Consider the following 17,762-nt stretch of genomic DNA (forward strand, 5'->3'; position numbering starts at 1 on the left):
ATGGTACCAACCAGGTGCATGCAAGGGCAGATCACTCTGATTTTTTTTCATGTACAGCACTGAATGTGACATAAAATAGCAACAGAGCACAGTGGCAGCAACCTGAGCTGCTGCATTACCCCCCCCCAGCCCCATCTGCCCCTTGCAAATCACAGCTCAGCAATCAGGAGGCAATTCAGAGCATTTCCTGGAGCAATGTGAACGTGTGACAGCCAGAGCTGCACTGACTCTGAGGTGGAACATGGAGCAGTGGTTGCTTAAGAGAAGGAGAAGCAGCTTGAGGAGTGCCATGAGCAAACAGAGGAGCTGGCTGGAGGAGGGCAGGTTAGCTTTGGGGGGATAAGAATCAAACCCAAACCAACCCCAAGCCAAACCTAAATACATTCATAAGGGACTAAAAAACAACCCACAAGCAAATAAAAATCCAACCCAAGCAAAAAAAAAAAAAACCAACCAAACCCCACCCCAAACTCCAAAGCCCAGAACCCCCAAATCTCAGCCAAACCCAAAGCCCCAAACCCAGCCCCACCACAAAAAAAAACCAAGCAAAAAAACACCCAAGCAAAAAAAAAACCCAATTAAAAAACCAACACAAAACAGTCAACCAGAATAAAAAGGCAAAAAAAAACCCAAGCAAAAAAAAACCAATTAAAAAACACCCAATTAAAAAAACAACAAAAATTACATCCATAAAAAACACCAAAAACCCCAATAAAAAAACCAACAAAAAAATTCATCCAAAACCCCCAACCAAAAAAAAAACCAAAAAAAACCCACCCCAGCAAAAAAAACCCAACAAAAAAAATCCATCCATGAAAATCCCAACCAAAAACACCCAATAAAAAAACCCAACCATAAAAACCCCAACAAAAAACCCCAACAAAAAACCCCAACAAAAAACCCCAACAAAAAAAACCAACAAAAAACCAACAAAAAAAATCTATCCATCAAAAAAAGCCAACCAAAAATACCCAACAACAAAAAAAATCCATCCATAAAAAACCCCAACAAAATATACCCAATAAAAAAACACAACAAAAAAAACCCAACCAAAAAAATCCATCCAACCCCCCCAAAAAAACCCAATAAATTCCATCCAAAAGACCCCAACAAAAATCCCAACCAAAATAAATCCATCCATAAAAAAACCCAACCAAAAAAAAAAAATCCAACCAAAAAATCTAACCAAAAAAATCCAACCAAAAACCCAACCAAAAAAATCGAAGGAAAAAAAAATCATCCCTAAAAAATCCAACTAAAAAAAAAACCCCAACCAAAAAATCCAACCAAAAAAACTCCAACCAAAAAAATTCATCCATTAAAAAAACAAAAAATCCATCAAAAAAAACCCAACAAAAAATCCATGAATAAAAACAAAAATCCATCAAAAAACAAACAAAAAATCCATCAAAACAAACAAACAAATCCATCAAAAAACAAACCAAAAAATCCATCCAAAAAACCCAACAAAAAATCCATCAAAAAAATCCATAAAAAAAAACAAACAAAAAATCCATTTAAAAAAAACAAACAAAAAACCATCAAAAAACAAACAAAAATCCATTTAAAAAAATCCATCAAAAAACAACAAAAAAAATCCATCAAAAAACCCCAATTAAAAAAAACTCCATCCAAAAGAATCCATTAAAAAAAAAATCATCCATAAAGAAAAACCAACAAAAAAAACAACAAAAAAAACACAAAAAAAACCAACCCAAAAAAACCAACCCAAAAAACCCCAAAATCCCAATCAAAAAACCCAACCCAAAAAACCCATCCAAAAACCCCCAACCCCCCCAAAAATCCATCCAAAAGAAATGCATCCCAAAAAAATCCATAAAAAACAACCAAAAAAAGAAAACAACCAAAAAGCCCCAACCAAAGAACCACAAAATTCCCACCCCCCAAAACACCCATCCCAAAAAACCCCAACCAAAAAACCCTGCAAGAAAAAATCCATCAAAAAACCCCCACCCAACCAAAAAGCCTAACCAAAAAATTCCCTCCCAACCCCCCCCCAAAAACCCAAGCAAAAAAACCCCTGCCACAAAAAAAATCCAACCACAAAAACCTCCATCCAAAAAAACCCCAACAAAACAAAACCCAACCAAAAAAAAACCCCCTGCAAAAAACAAACCAAACCAAAAACCCACCCACCAAAACTCAACCACAAAAAACCCCAAAGCAGTCCCAAAGGAAAGCAAATTAAAGTAACCCAAGGGAAAAACCAAACAAACAAAACCAGTAAAAAAAAATCCTAAAAACAACTACCAAGAAAGGACCAAACCCACCCAAACCAGAAGCACTAAACTCCAAGCCCCGCCCAAAACAAAAGCCAAACTGAAACCAAACCTAACCAAAACCCCAAACCCAACCTCAAACCCAAACTCAAACTCAACCAGAACCAACCTCAAACCCAACCCCAACTTCAAACCCAACCCAAACCCAACCTCAAACCCAAACTCAAACCCAACCAGAACCAAACTCAAACCCAACCTCAAACCTACACAGAACCAAACTCAAACCCAACCTCAAACCTAACCAGAACCAAACTCAAACCCAACCTCAAACCCAACCAGAACCAACCTCAAACCCAACCAGAACCAAACTCAAACCCAACCAGCACCAAACTCAAACCCAACCTCAAACCCAACCAGAACCAACCTCAAACCCAACCTCAAACCTACACAGAACCAAACTCAAACCGAACCTCAAACCCAAACTCAAACCCAACCTCAAACCCAACCAGAACCAAACTCAAACCCAACCTCAAACCTACACAGAACCAAACTCAAACCCAACCTCAAACCCAACCAGAACCAAACTCAAAGCCAACCTCAAACCCAACCAGAACCAAACTCAAACCCAACCTCAAACCTACACAGACCCAACCTCAAACCCAACCTCAAACCCAACCCCAACTTCAAACCCAACAAGAACCAACCTCAAACCCAACCCCAACCTCAAACCCAAACTCAATCCCAACCAGAACCAACCTCAAACCCAACCTCAACCCCAACCCATCTCATGGCTAATTCCTAACCCCCTCCAGGGCAAAGGCGATCCAGGCTGGCAGCCCAGCAGCAATTGAGGCACATTTGACCTTGTGCTTTCAATTTCCCCTGCGTTCCCCCTCTCCTTGGTGCCAACCAGGCCTCCCCACTGCCAGCACAGCTCGGGTTTGCTCAGTGCTAGGAGGCAAAGCAATTGCTAAGTCTAGAAGCTGATCTCTCTCTCAGGGGTTGGTGTTGCAGGGGCTCAGGTGATTAATGCTGGTTTAGTTGGCGTAGTTACTGGGCTAGAGAGGTTGTTAATCTGTAAGGCTGAGAGAGGAGAAAACCAAGAAGAGAAGAAAGGAGAGGAGAGAAAACCAACCAAGAAACCAAACTAAAGAAGTTTGCTAAGGGTCTGGCAAGTCTTATACCTCTTGTTTCTCGGGCCGGGTCCAGGAGGCCTGGAGAGGACAGATATAGAACACAACAACAACAGAGAAACAGCAGGAAGAGGTTATCAGAGGCTGCTTTCAGGTAGCCCAGCCCAGGCACCACGCTGGGGGCTGTGCACATGCAGGCTCCCAGGAGCTGAGCAGCTCCAAGTGTGTGTGGTGGGGGGGTGAGCACAGCTCCCACTGCCCGACCTGACCTCCACTTGAAGCTTGCAGGCAAAATTAGGTAGCCTGGAAATTGGCCTTAAAATGCTGGCACAAAGGCTGCTGCTGCTCTAAAGGCTGCTGCTGCTTGGACATAGAATGGCTGAGGTTGGAAGGGACCTCTGAGCTCATCGTGCAGTGCCCCCCAAAAGGCTTGGATGTGGCACTGGGAGCCAAGGTTTAGTTGTCAGGAGGTATTGGGGATGAGGGAAGAGGTTGGACTTGAAGAGCTCTGAGGTCTTTTCCAACCTGGCTGATTCTATGATCTGCTCCAACCTCCTGCCATGGGCAGAGACCTCTCAGCCAGACATGGCCTTGAACACCCCCAGGGAGGAGGCAGCCACCACCTCCCCAGGCAGCCTGTGCCAGAGCCTCACCACCCCCCTATCCAAGTGACTATTTCCTTTCTCCCATCTCACCGTTGCTAGGAGCCTTTCCCCAGTGTCCTGAGGAGGGGATTCTGCTGGCCTAGGTCACTGAGCTGCAGAGCCAGACACAGAGCTGGGCTCCTGACACCCACACACTGATGGCCATGAACCCCCAGCTCAGGCAGCTCATGCATCTGCACCCCTTTGACATGCAAGGCTGTGCCAGGAGACCTTCAGCTGCAGAGCACTGAACAGGCTGAGCCTCCTGGGCAGGAGGCAGCAGGGCAGGACCTCCCTCCTCCAGCTCACCACATCCAGCTCAGGATGCTCAGGGATGTGTAGACCCAACCCTTACTGAGCTCAGGGCAGCCAACCAGCAGGCATCAGTGAAACATGCAGCAACCTCCCCCAGAGCCACACATGTCCCAGGCAGAGGAAGCCACCAGCAGTGTGGGCCACTCTGACTGCAGACCCCAAGCTGCTGGCTTCCAGTTTTTTGTCCCCCACCCTATCATTTATCTTTTTTTTCCCCCTCTTCTGGTCTCTTTCAGTTGCAGCCTGATCCAGCTCAGCTGAGGAGGCAAAAATCACCTGCTAATTAACATCACAGCTGTGGTGGCACTGCTGAAGGTGAGGCACAAGCACTGCTGAGGGGTGGATGTGACAGGGCACACAAGAGTGACACTACAGAGATGGAGATGGGAGCTTAGGAGATGAGCATCAGGACCACACTCTTGCTTCCACAGTGCTCCTGGTGAACATTGTGAGACCCAGCTACCAACAGATGGTGCAGGCAGCCTCATTTGGGTGCCTTGAGTAAGGGGCAAAGGGTTTGCTGGTGAGCAGAAGCTGAAGAGAAGCTCACAGGGAGCTGCATGGGGTAGGACACTGCCATCATTTGCTCATTTCTGTCTCTGTTCCTCCTGTGGTGCCCAAGATCCTCCAGAGCTCAGCAGACAGCTAGAAGAAGTCAGCAGGGTCCCTTTTTGATGCACCACTCATTCCCCACACCTTGCCCTGCTGACAGTCCTCCCAAGCTCCCTTTCAACCCTTGCCACTGACTCTCTGTGGTGCCAGAACAGAGGGAAGTTAAAAGACTTCCTTCTCCCCTTGGCCATTCAGTACCTGCCAGCTAAAAGGAAGGTGAAGGAGAAGCAAAGGCTCTTCCCACACTCCCTGAGTCTGCTGTTTCCTTGCCATGGCACTCAGAGGTGTGGGGGAAGGAGGCAGGAGCCCATCCTCCAGCCTGCAGAGTGTGATACCAACCCTCCCTCCCCAAGCCAAGGGGATGCACAAGCTCTGAGCAGCATCATGCAGGGAAGAGATGGGGACCAAGAGCTTCCTGCACTCCTTTCCCTTTGGAAGTTGTTCAATGGGAGCATCTCAGCCACAGCAGGGAGCTCCTGGGAATGTGGCTGAGCCCCTGGATCATTAAACCCAAAGCTACTCCTAAGTCCACCTCATGAAGTACAAAGCAGAACACGGCTTTGAGGCAGGGAATTCTCTTTGCCCACTTAACAGGGAAGGGGGAAAAAAAAAGGCCAGGAAATGAAGCAAGTTCCAGTTTGAAATGTTTGACCTGCACCTCCCAGCCAGCAGCACTTTGCTGAAGGTGTTCAGGGAATCACAGAACTGTTTGGGTTGGAAAAGGCCTCCAAGAGCATCCTGTCCAACATCAACCCCACCCCACCATGGCCACCAAACCATGGCCACAGGTGCCATGGCCACAGGTTTCTGGAACCCCTCCAGGCATGGGGACTCCACCACCTCCCTGGGCAGCCTGTGCCAGTCCCTGACCACTCTGGCAGCGAAGAAATTGTTCCTCATCTCCAACCTAAGCCTCCCCTGGCTCAATTTCAGGCCATTGCCTCTCATCCTATCACCTGGTGCTGGGGAGAATGGGGGCTGGGTCCCTTTGGCTTAAGTACCAAACGTTCAGGAGAGTGAAGGAACCTCCAGCCCTTCAAAAACCTGAAGAGTGACTACAACAGCAAGCAAAACCTGACAAGAGAGATGCACTCAGTCCCTGAAGTAAGGTGGAGCAGTAGCAGAAAAGCCAGAATCAGGGAATGCCAGGTTGGAAGGGACCCCAAGGCTCATCTGCTCCAACCCTTCCAGGTGAGAGTGGGGTTGAAATGAGCTGGCCCAGCACCCTGGCAGGCTGAGGCTTCAAGCTGTGCAATGGAGGGGACTCCACTGCCATCCTCCTCCAGAAGCAGTGAGTGGATAGCAAACTGAATGCATGCCTTGGGCTGCAGCAGAAGGTTTAAGCAGAGCTGATCTGAAGTGAGCATCCTCTGGCCACCTCTCCCCTTCACCTGAGCACACAGCACGAGCTAGAGAGTGAGAGAAGAGGAGAACCCAACCCAACAGACACAGACAAACCCTGCCTAGGAAGAGCTGCACAGGGTAGGACACCACAACAACCACAACCACCAACTGAACCAATCTTTGCCCCCAAGGCTTGAACATGAGACACATGGCAGTAACCTCAAACCTCTGATTTGCCCCCAAACCAGGGATGAAACTAATCAGAGCAAGAATCTTTGCCTCCATGCTGATCAGCAGCCTCACAGCAGGAGAGATGGGAGTCTCAAAAATGCTTAGCAGTTTTGCCACTGGCATCTTCTGACCTTCCTTGGGCTGGGCAGATGGAGAGCTGGGGCTCTGCACACTGCTCCTCCTACTGACTGCTACCTGAGTGAGAGCTACTGCAGCTTTGCTGTTCCCCTCCCTCCCCAAGCTCTTTTCTGGGCCTGTGATTCAACCTCTAGAGCTAGAAAGAGTGAAGGGTTTGGCTCCTCACACTGCTCCCCCAGGCAAAGCTCCCCCTGTCAAAGCAGGGCCCCAGCCATGCTGAGTGGAGAGCCCAAGCCAGCAGCTGCTGAAGGCAATGGAAATGTCTCCCTCAGGCTTGCAGGGGTTGCCACTAGCCCTCAGATCCAAGAGAGGGGGAGAAAGCATTCAGGCTGCAAAGCTTTGGCAGCCTGATTAGAAAGTCACACATCAGCAGTGTGGTGATGAGCTGGCACCATGAAGGCAACTGAGGCAGCTCTGTCAGGGCTGCCACAGGAGGGTTTAGGCTGGGAGGGACCTCAGAGCTCATCTACTCCATGGGCAGGGACACCTCTCAACCAGACTTGGCTGCTCAAGGCCTCATCCAGCCTGGCCTTAAACACCCCCAGGGAGGGATCATCCTCCTTGGGCAGCCTGTGCCAGAGTCTCACCACCTTCCTGATGAAGAACTCCTTCCTCAGCTCCACTCTAACCCTGCTGTCCCTCAGCTTCAAACCATTCCCCCTTGGCCTGTCTCAGACACCCTCAGTTAAAGTCCCTCTGCAGCCTTCCTGCAGGATCCCTTCAGGTCCTGGCAGCAGCTCTGAGGAGCCCCTGGAGCCTTCTCCTCTGCAGGCTGCACAGCCCCAGCTCCCTCAGCCTGTGCTCACAGCAGAGCTGCTCCAGCCCTTGGAGCATCCTTGTGGCTTCCTCTGGACTCACCCCAGCAGCTCTCTGCAGGAGGGCAGCAGTGTGGACACCTCTGCTGCTTTAAGGCTTTCATAACCTGCCAACTGCTGCCTTCATAGGGAGTGAGGACCACTGCAACACCCAAGTCAGCTGAGCCTTCAGATCCTCTGCTCTCAGATGATTAACAGCCAACAGCTCCTCACCCCAGCTTCTCCCTGGCCCCTCTCTGGCTCTGAGCTACACTTTGTGCCACTCTTATGGGATACCTACAGCAGCAGAGCACATCCTCCTCATCTCCTCTAGCTAATGAGGCCCCTGGCCAAGAAATAAAACCCACCCAGCACTCCTTGGAAACAAAAAAAGGAGAGAGAAAGAAAAACTGCTAATTATTTTTGCCTTGGAAGAACAGAGATGGTGCTGATGTGAGCTACAAGAGGTGAGCACAAAGGCAGCCAAGGCTTTTGTGCTTCTGAAACATGCAGTGCTTGAATACAGCACAGGAGGGCAAGGAGGACTGAATTAACAGGCTCATTTTGGTCCACTGCACCTCTGAGAGGCAACAGCTCCCCACCTGCCACCCTCCCAGGTCATGGCAGCAGCAGGGTGCTCCTCCCCACCCCTCAGCTTGGAAACAGAAGGAGTTGGGTGGCAAAAAATCCTCTCACAAGCTTCCTGCAAGTGCAGGTCCCTTTGGAAACCCCTCTGCAGAGGTTTCCAGGGCCCTCCTGCTTCTCTGGCAGCCAGGACTCTGAAGCACATCCCCAGGTGCTGCGAGCTGAGCTGGCTCTGCACACACCAGCACAGCCCCGGCCCGGCTGCAGCTGTGGAGCTGCCCCTGGCAGCAGCCAGTCCCTGCAGGACCACCCAGCTGCTCCCTCAGGAGGGGAAGTGCCACTGTGCCCACATGCAGCTCTCATGCATCCTGCACCAGCCCAGGCAGGCAGACACAAGGCAGAGCGTGGCCCTGGCAAGGGTTTTACCTTCTCCTCGCTGCTGATGTTCCGGGTGGAGGTCCTCCAGGTGATGGAAGGGATTGGGTCCCCAGATGCCTCACAGGTCAGTGTGATCTGCTCCTCCAGCTCCATGGCTGTTTTGTTCTCCACATAAGTGATCTTGGGTTTTGCTGCAAGGAAAAGCACAGCTTGCATTCAGCTGGGGCTGGCAGCACTGGGGGGCAGGGGAATAAAAGGCTTCTGAACTGGCCCAAGCTGACTGCCCTGTGGGGAAGGGAGCAGGATGACCTCTGGGAACAGGCTGCCTCCTCCCACAGCTAAAAGATCTTTTCTGCACATGCTTCCAGCAAGAGAGGGCTAGAGGAGGCTGCATCTGAAGCAGAGCCCATGCATGAATGAGTGGATAATCCCAGGCCCTGGTAAACCTTCCCACTGTCTACTTTCTCTGCCTCAAAGTAGCCTTTTGCTAAGCTGCTTTGTCAAGTGGCTGCAGAGGGATGGGCCAGGGACGAGGACATTCCTCAGCTCTCCTACACTGAGGGAAGGCCAGGAGGCTGCTGATGCCTTCCTGCAAGCTTGAGGTCATCCAGGAGCTGTGGGGTGGAGTTCACCTCCCTTTCCAGGGCACAGCAAGTCTCACCCAAGTGCTGAAGCCCTTTAACTAGCAGCCTTGGTTGGGTGAGGACTCAACCCTCTGAAGCATCCCTCAGCACCTCTGCACAGGGCTGAGCTGCTTTACCCAGAAGGGAAGCAGGATGGTGCTGGGCTCTGGTTCAGATCCAGCACCTGTTTTGCCTGTCATGGTGGCAGGGGGAGAGCAGCAGCTCTGGGAGAAGGAGGCTGGTTCCAGCTGGCAGCAGTGAGCTGGGCTGGGAAGGGGGCACAGCAAGGGCATGGTTACCAAAGACTTTGAGATGAATGGTAGCATCCTGCTCTCCAGCCTTGTTCTCAGCAATGCAGATGTACTCTGCTTCATCACTCTTCTCCACCTTCTTGATGGTGAGCTCAGAGCCATCATAGTTGAAGCTGTACTTCTCTTCATCCTCAGCCTCCTCTATGGGCTCCCCATCCCTGCAGGGCACAAAGCACACAGTGCTGTGCTGGGGAGGAGGAGCAATCAAAACCTCTTTCCTTTAGGCTGCTGAATGCTACAACTGCACTGCTGCACTCCAGGTCCTCAGGTTGAGGGGGCCACCACCCTCTCCTCCCCCCATGGCCTACATTTTGATCTGCTCCTCATCTCTCCTGCTGCACCTTGCACCTCCTGACATACACCACAGCCCAGATACAAGAGCTGCAAACACCACTCGAGGTGGCTTCTGCCCTTGCACATCAAGGCAGCTTTCCAAGCTGGCATCACTGTGTTCAACACAGGCAACCTGCCCTCAATCTTCCCCCCACAGGGCTGCAAACTGCCCAACAGGGAAATGCAGCCCTGATGAACTAAAGGGAAAGACTTCAAGTGCTGGATGTAAATCAATGCAAGTCACAGCCCCCACTTCTGAGCAAGTTTCCCCCACCAGCTGGCAACCAAGTGACCCATGGGACAGGCCTGGTCAGCACCAATCACTGAGTGCCTTAGGTTGGAAAGAACCTTGAACATATCTACTCCAACCTCCCTGCCATGGGCTGGGACACCTTCCACCAGTGAGCAGATTGCTCCAGGTCTCATCCAACCTGGCCCTCACCTTCCATCCCTGGAGGTGTTTGCAGCCAGGCTGGATGTGGCTGTGAGCAGCCAGCTGTAGTGTGAGGTGTCCCTGCCCATGGCAGGGGGGTTGGGACTGGCTGAGCCTTGAGGCCCCTTCCAACCCTGACAATTCTCTGACTCTATCTCTGTGAGACCATCCCTGGGGCATGAGGAGGCCACTCTTCTTGTGAGAAAAAGGAGCACATCTTATTGCAGCTCAGCTGCTGCTTTCCCAGGCCCCGGGGCTCACATCCATGCTCACACACAATCAGGACCTCACACACAGCATCTTACTTTGTCCATGTCATGGTTGGCTCAGGAAAGCCATCAGCATCACAAGCTAAGGTGACAGACTGGCTGAGGTTGGCAGTGGCGTTCATGGTGCTCTGCCTGGCACGCACAGAAGGAGGTACTGGAAGAGAAGGAAGCCATATTCAAGGTAGGAAGCAGAGAGGATGTGAGCAGGGCTGAGCCCTGGCAGGCTCACAGTCAGTCTGGGTGACAGCAGGCTGAACATGAGGCAGCAGAGTGCCCAGGTGGCCAAGGGCATCCTGGCCTGCATCAGGAACAGTGTGGCCAGCAGGAGCAGGGAGGTCATTCTGCCCTGTGCTCAGCACTGCTCAGGCCACACCTTGACTCCTGTGTCCAGTTCTGGGCTCCTCAGTTCAAGAAGGACATTGAGAGACTTGAAGGTGTCCAGAGAAGGGCAACAAAGCTGGGGAGGGGTCTGGGGCACAAGCCTGTGAGGAGAGGCTGAGGGAGCTGGGGTTGTTTAGCCTGCAGAAGAGGAGGCTCAGGGGAGACCTTAGTGCTCTCTCCAACTCCCTGAAGGGAGGTTGTAGCCAGCTGGGGGTTGGGCTCTTCTCCCAGGCACCCAGCACAAGAGGACACAGTCTCAAGCTGTGCCAGGGGAGGTTTAGGCTGGATGTTAGGAAGAAATTCTTCCCAGAGAGAGTTGTTAGCCATTGGAATGTGCTGCCCAGGGAGGTGGTGGAGTCCCCATCCCTGGAGGTGTTCAAGAGGGGACTGGATGTGGCACTTGGAGCCATGGTTTAGTAGTCAGGAGGTGTTGGGTGAGAGGTTGGACCTGATGATCTCTGAGGTCTTTTCCAGCCTCACTGCTTCCATGACTCTATGATCTCTGCCACCAGCAAGTCAACCCCCCCGGCCACCACCTGCAGGTCTGATGCAAGAGCTCTCCAAAGCAATCAGCACAGGGAAGGAAGGACAGAAAAACACCCCCACTGCTCCCTCTAAATCAGGAGCTGCTTAAAGGTCTTTCAAGGTCTCTTCTGCCACAACCATCTCCTGTAATCACCTCCGAGTCTCCGCTCCCAGTCGAGGCGGCAGGCAGAGACCAGCGAGCCGGCGGCAGACCGGGAGTGCACGTCTGCAGCGACCTTAGCAGCAGCAGCAGCAGCCCAGAGTGCAGGCATCAGAGCCCCCTGCCCCTGCCCAGAGCTGCTCACCGTTTACAATGACCTGGATGTCTTTGAAGTTGATCTCCCCCCGGGCCAGGATCCTGCCCTCGCAGCGGTAGGTGCCCTCGTCCGTCTTCTTGATGCCCCGGATCTGCAGGTAGTTGTTGGACAGCACGATGAAGCGCACTGGGGAGACAGCAGCGAGGGGCTCTCAGTCAGCAGGGGGGGCAAAGACCTCTGAAGAGAGCATCCACTCCAACCACAACTTCAGTGAGGCCAGAGAAGGGCAATGAGGCTGGGGAGGGGTCTGGAGCACAGCCCTGGGAGGAGAGGCTGAGGGAGCTGGGGTTGCTTAGCCTGCAGAAGAGGAGGCTCAGGGGAGACCTTCTTGCTCTCTGCAACTCCCTGAAGGGAGGTTGTAGCCAGGTGGGGGTTGGTCTCTTCTCCCAGGCACCCAGCACCAGAACAAGAGGACACAGTCTCAAGCTGTGCCAGGGGAAGTTCAGGCTGGGTGTTAGGAAGAAATTCTTCCCAGCAAGAGAGATTGGCCATGGGGATGTGCTGCCCAGGGAGGTGGTGGAGTCCCCATCCCTGGAGGTGTTCAAAAAAGACTGAATGTGGCACTTGGAGCCATGGTTTAGTTGTCAGGAGGTGTTGGGTGTTAGGTTGGACTTGCTGAGCTCTGAGGTGTTTTCCACCCTGGTTGATCCTGTGACAACCCAGCTGCCACAGCTACCAAACTCTACCCTGAGGTGCCAGGTCGACAGCTTCCTGAACACCTCCAGGGATGGGGACTCCACCACAGGATCACAGAATTAACCAGGCTGGAAAAGACCTCTGAGAGCATCCAGTCCAATCTACCAGCCAGCACCATCTAATCACTAAGTGCCACCTCCCTGGGCAGCCTGTTCCAACCCTGACCACTCTTGCAGTCAAGAGGTTGTTCCTCATCTCCAAGCTAACCCTCCCCTGGCACAGCCTCAGGCCATTCCCTCTCATCCTGCTGGTGGTTACCTGGGAGAAGAGACCAACACCAGCCTCACTCCAACCTCTGTGCAGGTAGCTGCAGGGAGCAGTGAGGTCTCCCCTCAGCCAGGGCTCCTCAGGAAAGCTCACTGCAGCTAACAGCTTCTCCTCTCTTTGCCCTTTCTGGGTTGAGGCAAGGCTCAGTGCAACACAATTTCCCTTCCCACCATTTAATGGAGATTCTGCTCTGCCCCTGCCAAGAAAGGAACCAGATGTGGGCAGCAGGCAGAGTGCTCTGGTGCTTTTCAGCATGGATAAATACAGCCAGCAGCACCCAGACAGACACACAGACACCTTCACACTTCATTAGAGCAGACAACAAAGCAATCTGCAGCCTGCCCAAGGTTGGCAGAGTTCAAGTCTTGCCAGGAGCAGATGTGGGAATAGAGCTGAGGCAGGAATGCTCCACTGGAGGCAGGGCTCTGCAGTCCCTCTGCCAGGGAGAAGCCCTCTGGGCATGACAGCCTGCATCACTGGAAAGAAAGAGGAAAGCTTCTCACTTGCAAGGAGCTTTTAGCCCTTTCTCCTTAGGACAGCTGGAGAGTGTCTCAGCATGCAGCTCTTCTGCCTGTCCATGTTTTCTTGCAGCTGATTTTCTCTCCCCCCTCTGGCACTCTCTGGCCTATTCCAGTGCCAAGGCCCAGTGGCCTTTCCTGGGGCAACATCACTGCCCTGCCACTGCCAAGCCTCAGCACCCTGAACAGCTCAATTCACATCCTAGGGCCTAGTGTTAGACACAAATTCCTCTTCTCCTCCCTGCTGACCACTACCATTTTGCCCTCCTGAACTCCTTGAGCGCAGGTGGAGCTTTGACCAAGACATCCCAGGTGCCTTACCATCTTTTTTCAGGATAACATCCCTGCCTTTGTGCTTCCAGATGATGGTGGGAGGCAGTGAGCTGACCACATCACAGACAATGACAGCATCATCCCCTTCCTTGAACTCCTGAGGGGTGGGAGCATTCTTGAACATCAGCTTCTCTGCAGACAATGGGAGAGGAGAGTCACTGCAGCTGCCTCGGCACAGCTCGAGCTCTGCTCCTGGCTCGAAGCAAGCCCAGGGGACAGCGCTGTCTACAAACCCTGCTCCTGAGGGCAGGTTCCAGTTGTGCCTGATGCAATGCCCTGCAACACAGGAAGCCTGCTTCCCAGCCCTGCCAAACCCACGCTCTCCCCTGCTCCCCAGTCTGCCCACGCTGCCAGGGAGAGCAGCTGACCTTGGCAGTGCTCAGCTCCCTGGCAGGGGTGGGAGGAGCTGCTGGGCAGCAGGCTGCTGCCTCCTTAGAGCCAGCCCCAGAGAGGTGCCAGCCTCCTCACTCAGCACTGCTCTGACCTCACACCATGCCTCTCACCCCCAAAAGCTGCTCTCTCTGCCAACTCCTCCCAGACATTCAGGGTCTTACCCCCTGCCCTCCTGCCTTTCAGCAGAGCTTAAGCCGTGGGCAAGCTGGGAATCTCAGAACGCTTCGGGCTGGGAGAGACCTCCAAAGGTCATCCAGTCCAACCCCCCCCCACAGGCCAAGCTCCTAGTCCCTTCTCACCCTCCAAACCAAGAAAGAAGGTGTGGGGGGCTGCACCTCCTTCCCCTCCCCTTTCTCCTCCCCCTCTCCCAGGGAGGGGCGCAGCGGCTGCCTGCCCAGCCTGGCCCCCGGCGGAAAGCAGCCCTGGGGGCCGCTGCCTTACGGAAGATCTTCACGTTGACAGTGGCCTCAGAGTCCCCCTCCTCTGTGCTGCTGACCACACACTTGTAGATGCCAGCATCGTCGATGTTGGCATTGTAGATGGTGAGGGTGGAGGAGAAGTCATCGTTCCGCACCACCGAGATGCGCTGCTGGTTGGGGGTCAGCTTCTCCCCGTTGGGGGAGAACCAGGAGATGTCTTTGTACTTGGCCTCCCCTGCCACTGGGGGTGGGGAAAAAGAAACACAACAGAGCAGGGTTGAGAATCCCAGGTACAACCAGGAGCGTTCTGCACAGGGCTGAGCCAGGGGAAGGGCTTCTGGTGCCCGAGGGGCAAGCAGAGAGAATCCTCCCTCTCGGCGCTGGGAGCGGTCAGCTGCTGCGCTGCCAGGAGAGCTGGGTTGGGGTTAGAACCCAAAGGGGGGCACCCCCTCCAGGGACCCCTAAAGGAGGGCACCCCCTCCAGCCCAGAATGGCCCTCCTGGGACCCCATGTCCTACTCTTTCCACTCTGCACATCAGCCTGAGGAGCAAAAGCCTCTCCCTGCTTCACCTCCACCTTGCTTTCCACCGACGCCAACATCTGCGGGCCGGGCTCTGCCTGCCAGAACGGTGCAGCAGCAGCTCTGGCACTGCTCAGCTCCAGCCTCCTGCTGCAGCCATTGTAAGCCCCAATTGTCATGAAGTGCTTTGCAGGCTGTCTTGTTCCCTTGCAGCTCACATCTCTGCGCTCCTCACTGGGGCTTTGTTGTTTGGGACAAGCTCTCTATTATTGGAAGGGGCTTGAATTGAATTCCAGAGGTTCTTCTGCATGCAAATCAGATCCCAAGAGCATGTGCTCAGAGCATGCCTTCATTTTCAAAGCACTGCCATCAGCCAACTACTCTGCAGCTCAGCACTCTGGGTTAGATGAGCTCACTGCTTGCTCCTCAGGAAGCGTGGTCCACCTGACGGCATCTTGCTCCCAGGGCTCACCCCAGCACCTCTCTGCTTCCTGGCACTGCTCCATCACATTGATTCCTCCCATCACTCCCCACCCAGCTGCTCCCAGGAGAGCATCTGAAGAGGAGAGGGAGGATGCTGACTTGGGAAGCCACCATGCAAGGGCAGGAGCTGCTCTGGGGCACACGGATTGCACCAGCGCTGCACCAGCCCCGCGCCGGAGAGCAGCCTGGGGCCGCTGGCGGCCTGGGCACACAGTGCATCGTGTCCCCAGGAAGGCAGCAGCCTCAGAGCCCTGGGTTGCAGAGGTCACAGCTCCCAAGCCACTGGGCACTCCCAGTGCTGCTGGTAGCAGCTGATGGGAGAAAGCTTTGGAAAACAAAAGGCTTCCTTCTGACCTGAGGAGAGCTAAGAGCAGTGAGCTGCTGCTTGGTGCCTCTGTGCTCCAGCCTGGGGCCTGCTCTGCCATTTTTCTCCCTTTCAAGCAGCTCTTTTCCCATTCTCAAAGCTGTTTGCTGGAGCTGCTTTCTCTTGCTGGGTCTCAAGGGAGGATGCATTTACTGTTTCCAGTAAACAACAGGAGCTGCTTTGCTTCTGGCTCCCATAAACCGTAAGGGCACATAAGAAAGGCAGAATAAACCACCAGGAGATGGTGGTCTGGCTCCAGCTAGACCTGGAGCTTGCCTCTCAGAGCTAAACCATTGGTTGGCCTTCCCCAGCAAGCCCAAGAGAGCCAGGAGCCATCACTCACCTTGACATAAGAAGAACTTGGATTCTCCAACGCTGATCTCCCCCTGGCTTGGAACAATGTCCACTTGTAGAGAGGCTGGGAAGGAAAAGAGCAGACAGGAGATGGTCAGACAACAGGAATGGCCTTCAGCACAATGGATTTGCCAGCCTGGCAAGCCCTGGGGGAGAAGAGCACAGGGTGGAGGATCCTTGCCTTCATGAGCAGTGCTCTCTCTCAGTGTTTAGCTGAATGTTTAGGGCCATGGAGCCCTGAGGAGCCAAACCAAGCTGCTGACACTCAGAGATGGGATGGGATGGGATGGGATGGAAGAGACCTTTGAGATCATCAAGTCCAACCTCTCACCCAGCACCATCTGATCACCTAAACCATGGCACCAAGCACCCCATCCAGTCTCTTCCTAAACACCTCCAGGGCTGGGGACTCCACCACCTCCCTGGGCAGCACATCCCCATGGCCAATCTCTCTTGCTGGGAAGAATTTCTTCCTAACACCCAGCCTGAACTTCCCCTGGCACAGCTTGAGACTGTGTCCTCTTGTTCTGGTGCTGGTTGTGCAGAGGGGCAGCAATTCCCTCCCCAACAGTCCCTCTGTTGGTCTGCACAGTGCCTTTGGCTTGAGGAGGGCAGACTGAGGCTGGAGATGAGGAGGAAATCCTTACCAGTGAGGCTGGGGAGGCACTGGCACAGGCTGCCCAGGGGGGCCGTGGATGTGCCCTCTCTGGAGGTGTTCAGGGCCAGGCTGGATGAGCCCTGTGCTGGTGGGAGGTGTCCCTGCCCACGGCAGGGGCTTGGGACTGGATGCTCTTGCAGGTCCCTTCCACCCCAGATCTGCTGACATCACAGCCTGCACACCCAGGCTGACCTCCAGCATGCACTGTGCCTCCAGTGACACCACTGACTCCTTCCCTGCTCAGCTCTGTGGCTGGGGGGGTGATCAATCCCCCAAAGCCAGCAGTGCCATGGCTTTTAACCACTGCTTCATGCTCTGCAGTTGAGGCAAACAGGACTATTTCTCTCCCCCCCCCCCCCCCCAACACTTCATTTAATAGACACTGGCAGCCCATTTGTATTCTGCTTCCAACTTGAAGCAATAAAGGCCTCTTTAGCATCACATAATCACTGCATTAAAAGGGCCTCTTTCTAATCACACAATAACACTTTTTATAGCTCTGCCCTCCCTCATATCTTTTATCTGGTTGCAAAAGTTCCCCCAGCCCCCAAGGAATGCTGAATAACTGCCCATTGATGAGAGGCAACCCAACAGAACCCCCCCTCCCCTCCCCAAACCTCTGCTAATGCAACTTCCTCTTCCTCTGGAGTTCAAGACAATTCAGTTTGGCATTCCAGCAAAAGCAATTAGCCCCAGGGGAGCAATGGGCTTGGCCACAGGCAGGCAGGGTGCTGCCCTGAGGGCAAGGACTGAGGCTGCCACAGCCCAGGCTCTACCTGGTCACTCAGGAAGATGCTGCTCCACAGACTCCTGGAATTAGTTGGGCTTGGAAAAGCCCTCTGAGAGCACCCAGACCAACCAGCAGCCCAACCCCACCATGGCCACCAAACCATGCCCCAAAGTGCCATGGCCACAGGGTTCTGGAGCCCCCCCCAGGCATGGGGACTCCACCGGCTCCCTGGGCAGCCTCTGCCAGGCCCTGACCACTCTGGCAGCAAAGAAATTCTTCCTCATCCCCAACCTGCCTCTCCATGCTTGTTCCTCACTCAGTGCTCCCTCTGCTCCAGCAGCTGCAAAGTTCCCACTGAACCTCCTGCCTTAAGCAACAGAATTCCTGGGCAGGTATCACAGAATCACCAAGGCTGGAAGAG

General features: G+C 53.4%; 1 protein-coding gene across 7 annotated transcripts in view; it reads right to left on the minus strand.

The window, feature by feature from the left end:
- The window catches only part of NCAM1 (neural cell adhesion molecule 1), a 94,843-nt gene that overhangs the window by 38,850 nt on the left and 38,231 nt on the right, over nucleotides 1-17,762 (minus strand). For 5 of the 7 annotated variants that reach the window (XM_054175985.1, XM_054175981.1, XM_054175984.1 and 2 more), the window contains exons 2-9: nucleotides 15,943-16,017; nucleotides 14,255-14,473; nucleotides 13,409-13,552; nucleotides 11,595-11,732; nucleotides 10,420-10,537; nucleotides 9,337-9,506; nucleotides 8,463-8,605; nucleotides 3,425-3,454 (exon numbers count right to left, since the gene is read on the minus strand). In XM_054175985.1, the coding sequence (XP_054031960.1) occupies nucleotides 3,425-3,454; nucleotides 8,463-8,605; nucleotides 9,337-9,506; nucleotides 10,420-10,537; nucleotides 11,595-11,732; nucleotides 13,409-13,552; nucleotides 14,255-14,473; nucleotides 15,943-16,017 (1,037 nt within the window). The remainder of the gene's footprint in view (nucleotides 1-3,424; nucleotides 3,455-8,462; nucleotides 8,606-9,336; nucleotides 9,507-10,419; nucleotides 10,538-11,594; nucleotides 11,733-13,408; nucleotides 13,553-14,254; nucleotides 14,474-15,942; nucleotides 16,018-17,762) is intronic. The other 2 variants (XM_054175987.1, XM_054175983.1) reach the window with 1 other exon arrangement.

This window comes from Dryobates pubescens, chromosome 34 (genome assembly GCF_014839835.1).
Source record: "Dryobates pubescens isolate bDryPub1 chromosome 34, bDryPub1.pri, whole genome shotgun sequence".
Lineage (NCBI taxonomy): Eukaryota > Metazoa > Chordata > Aves > Piciformes > Picidae > Dryobates > Dryobates pubescens.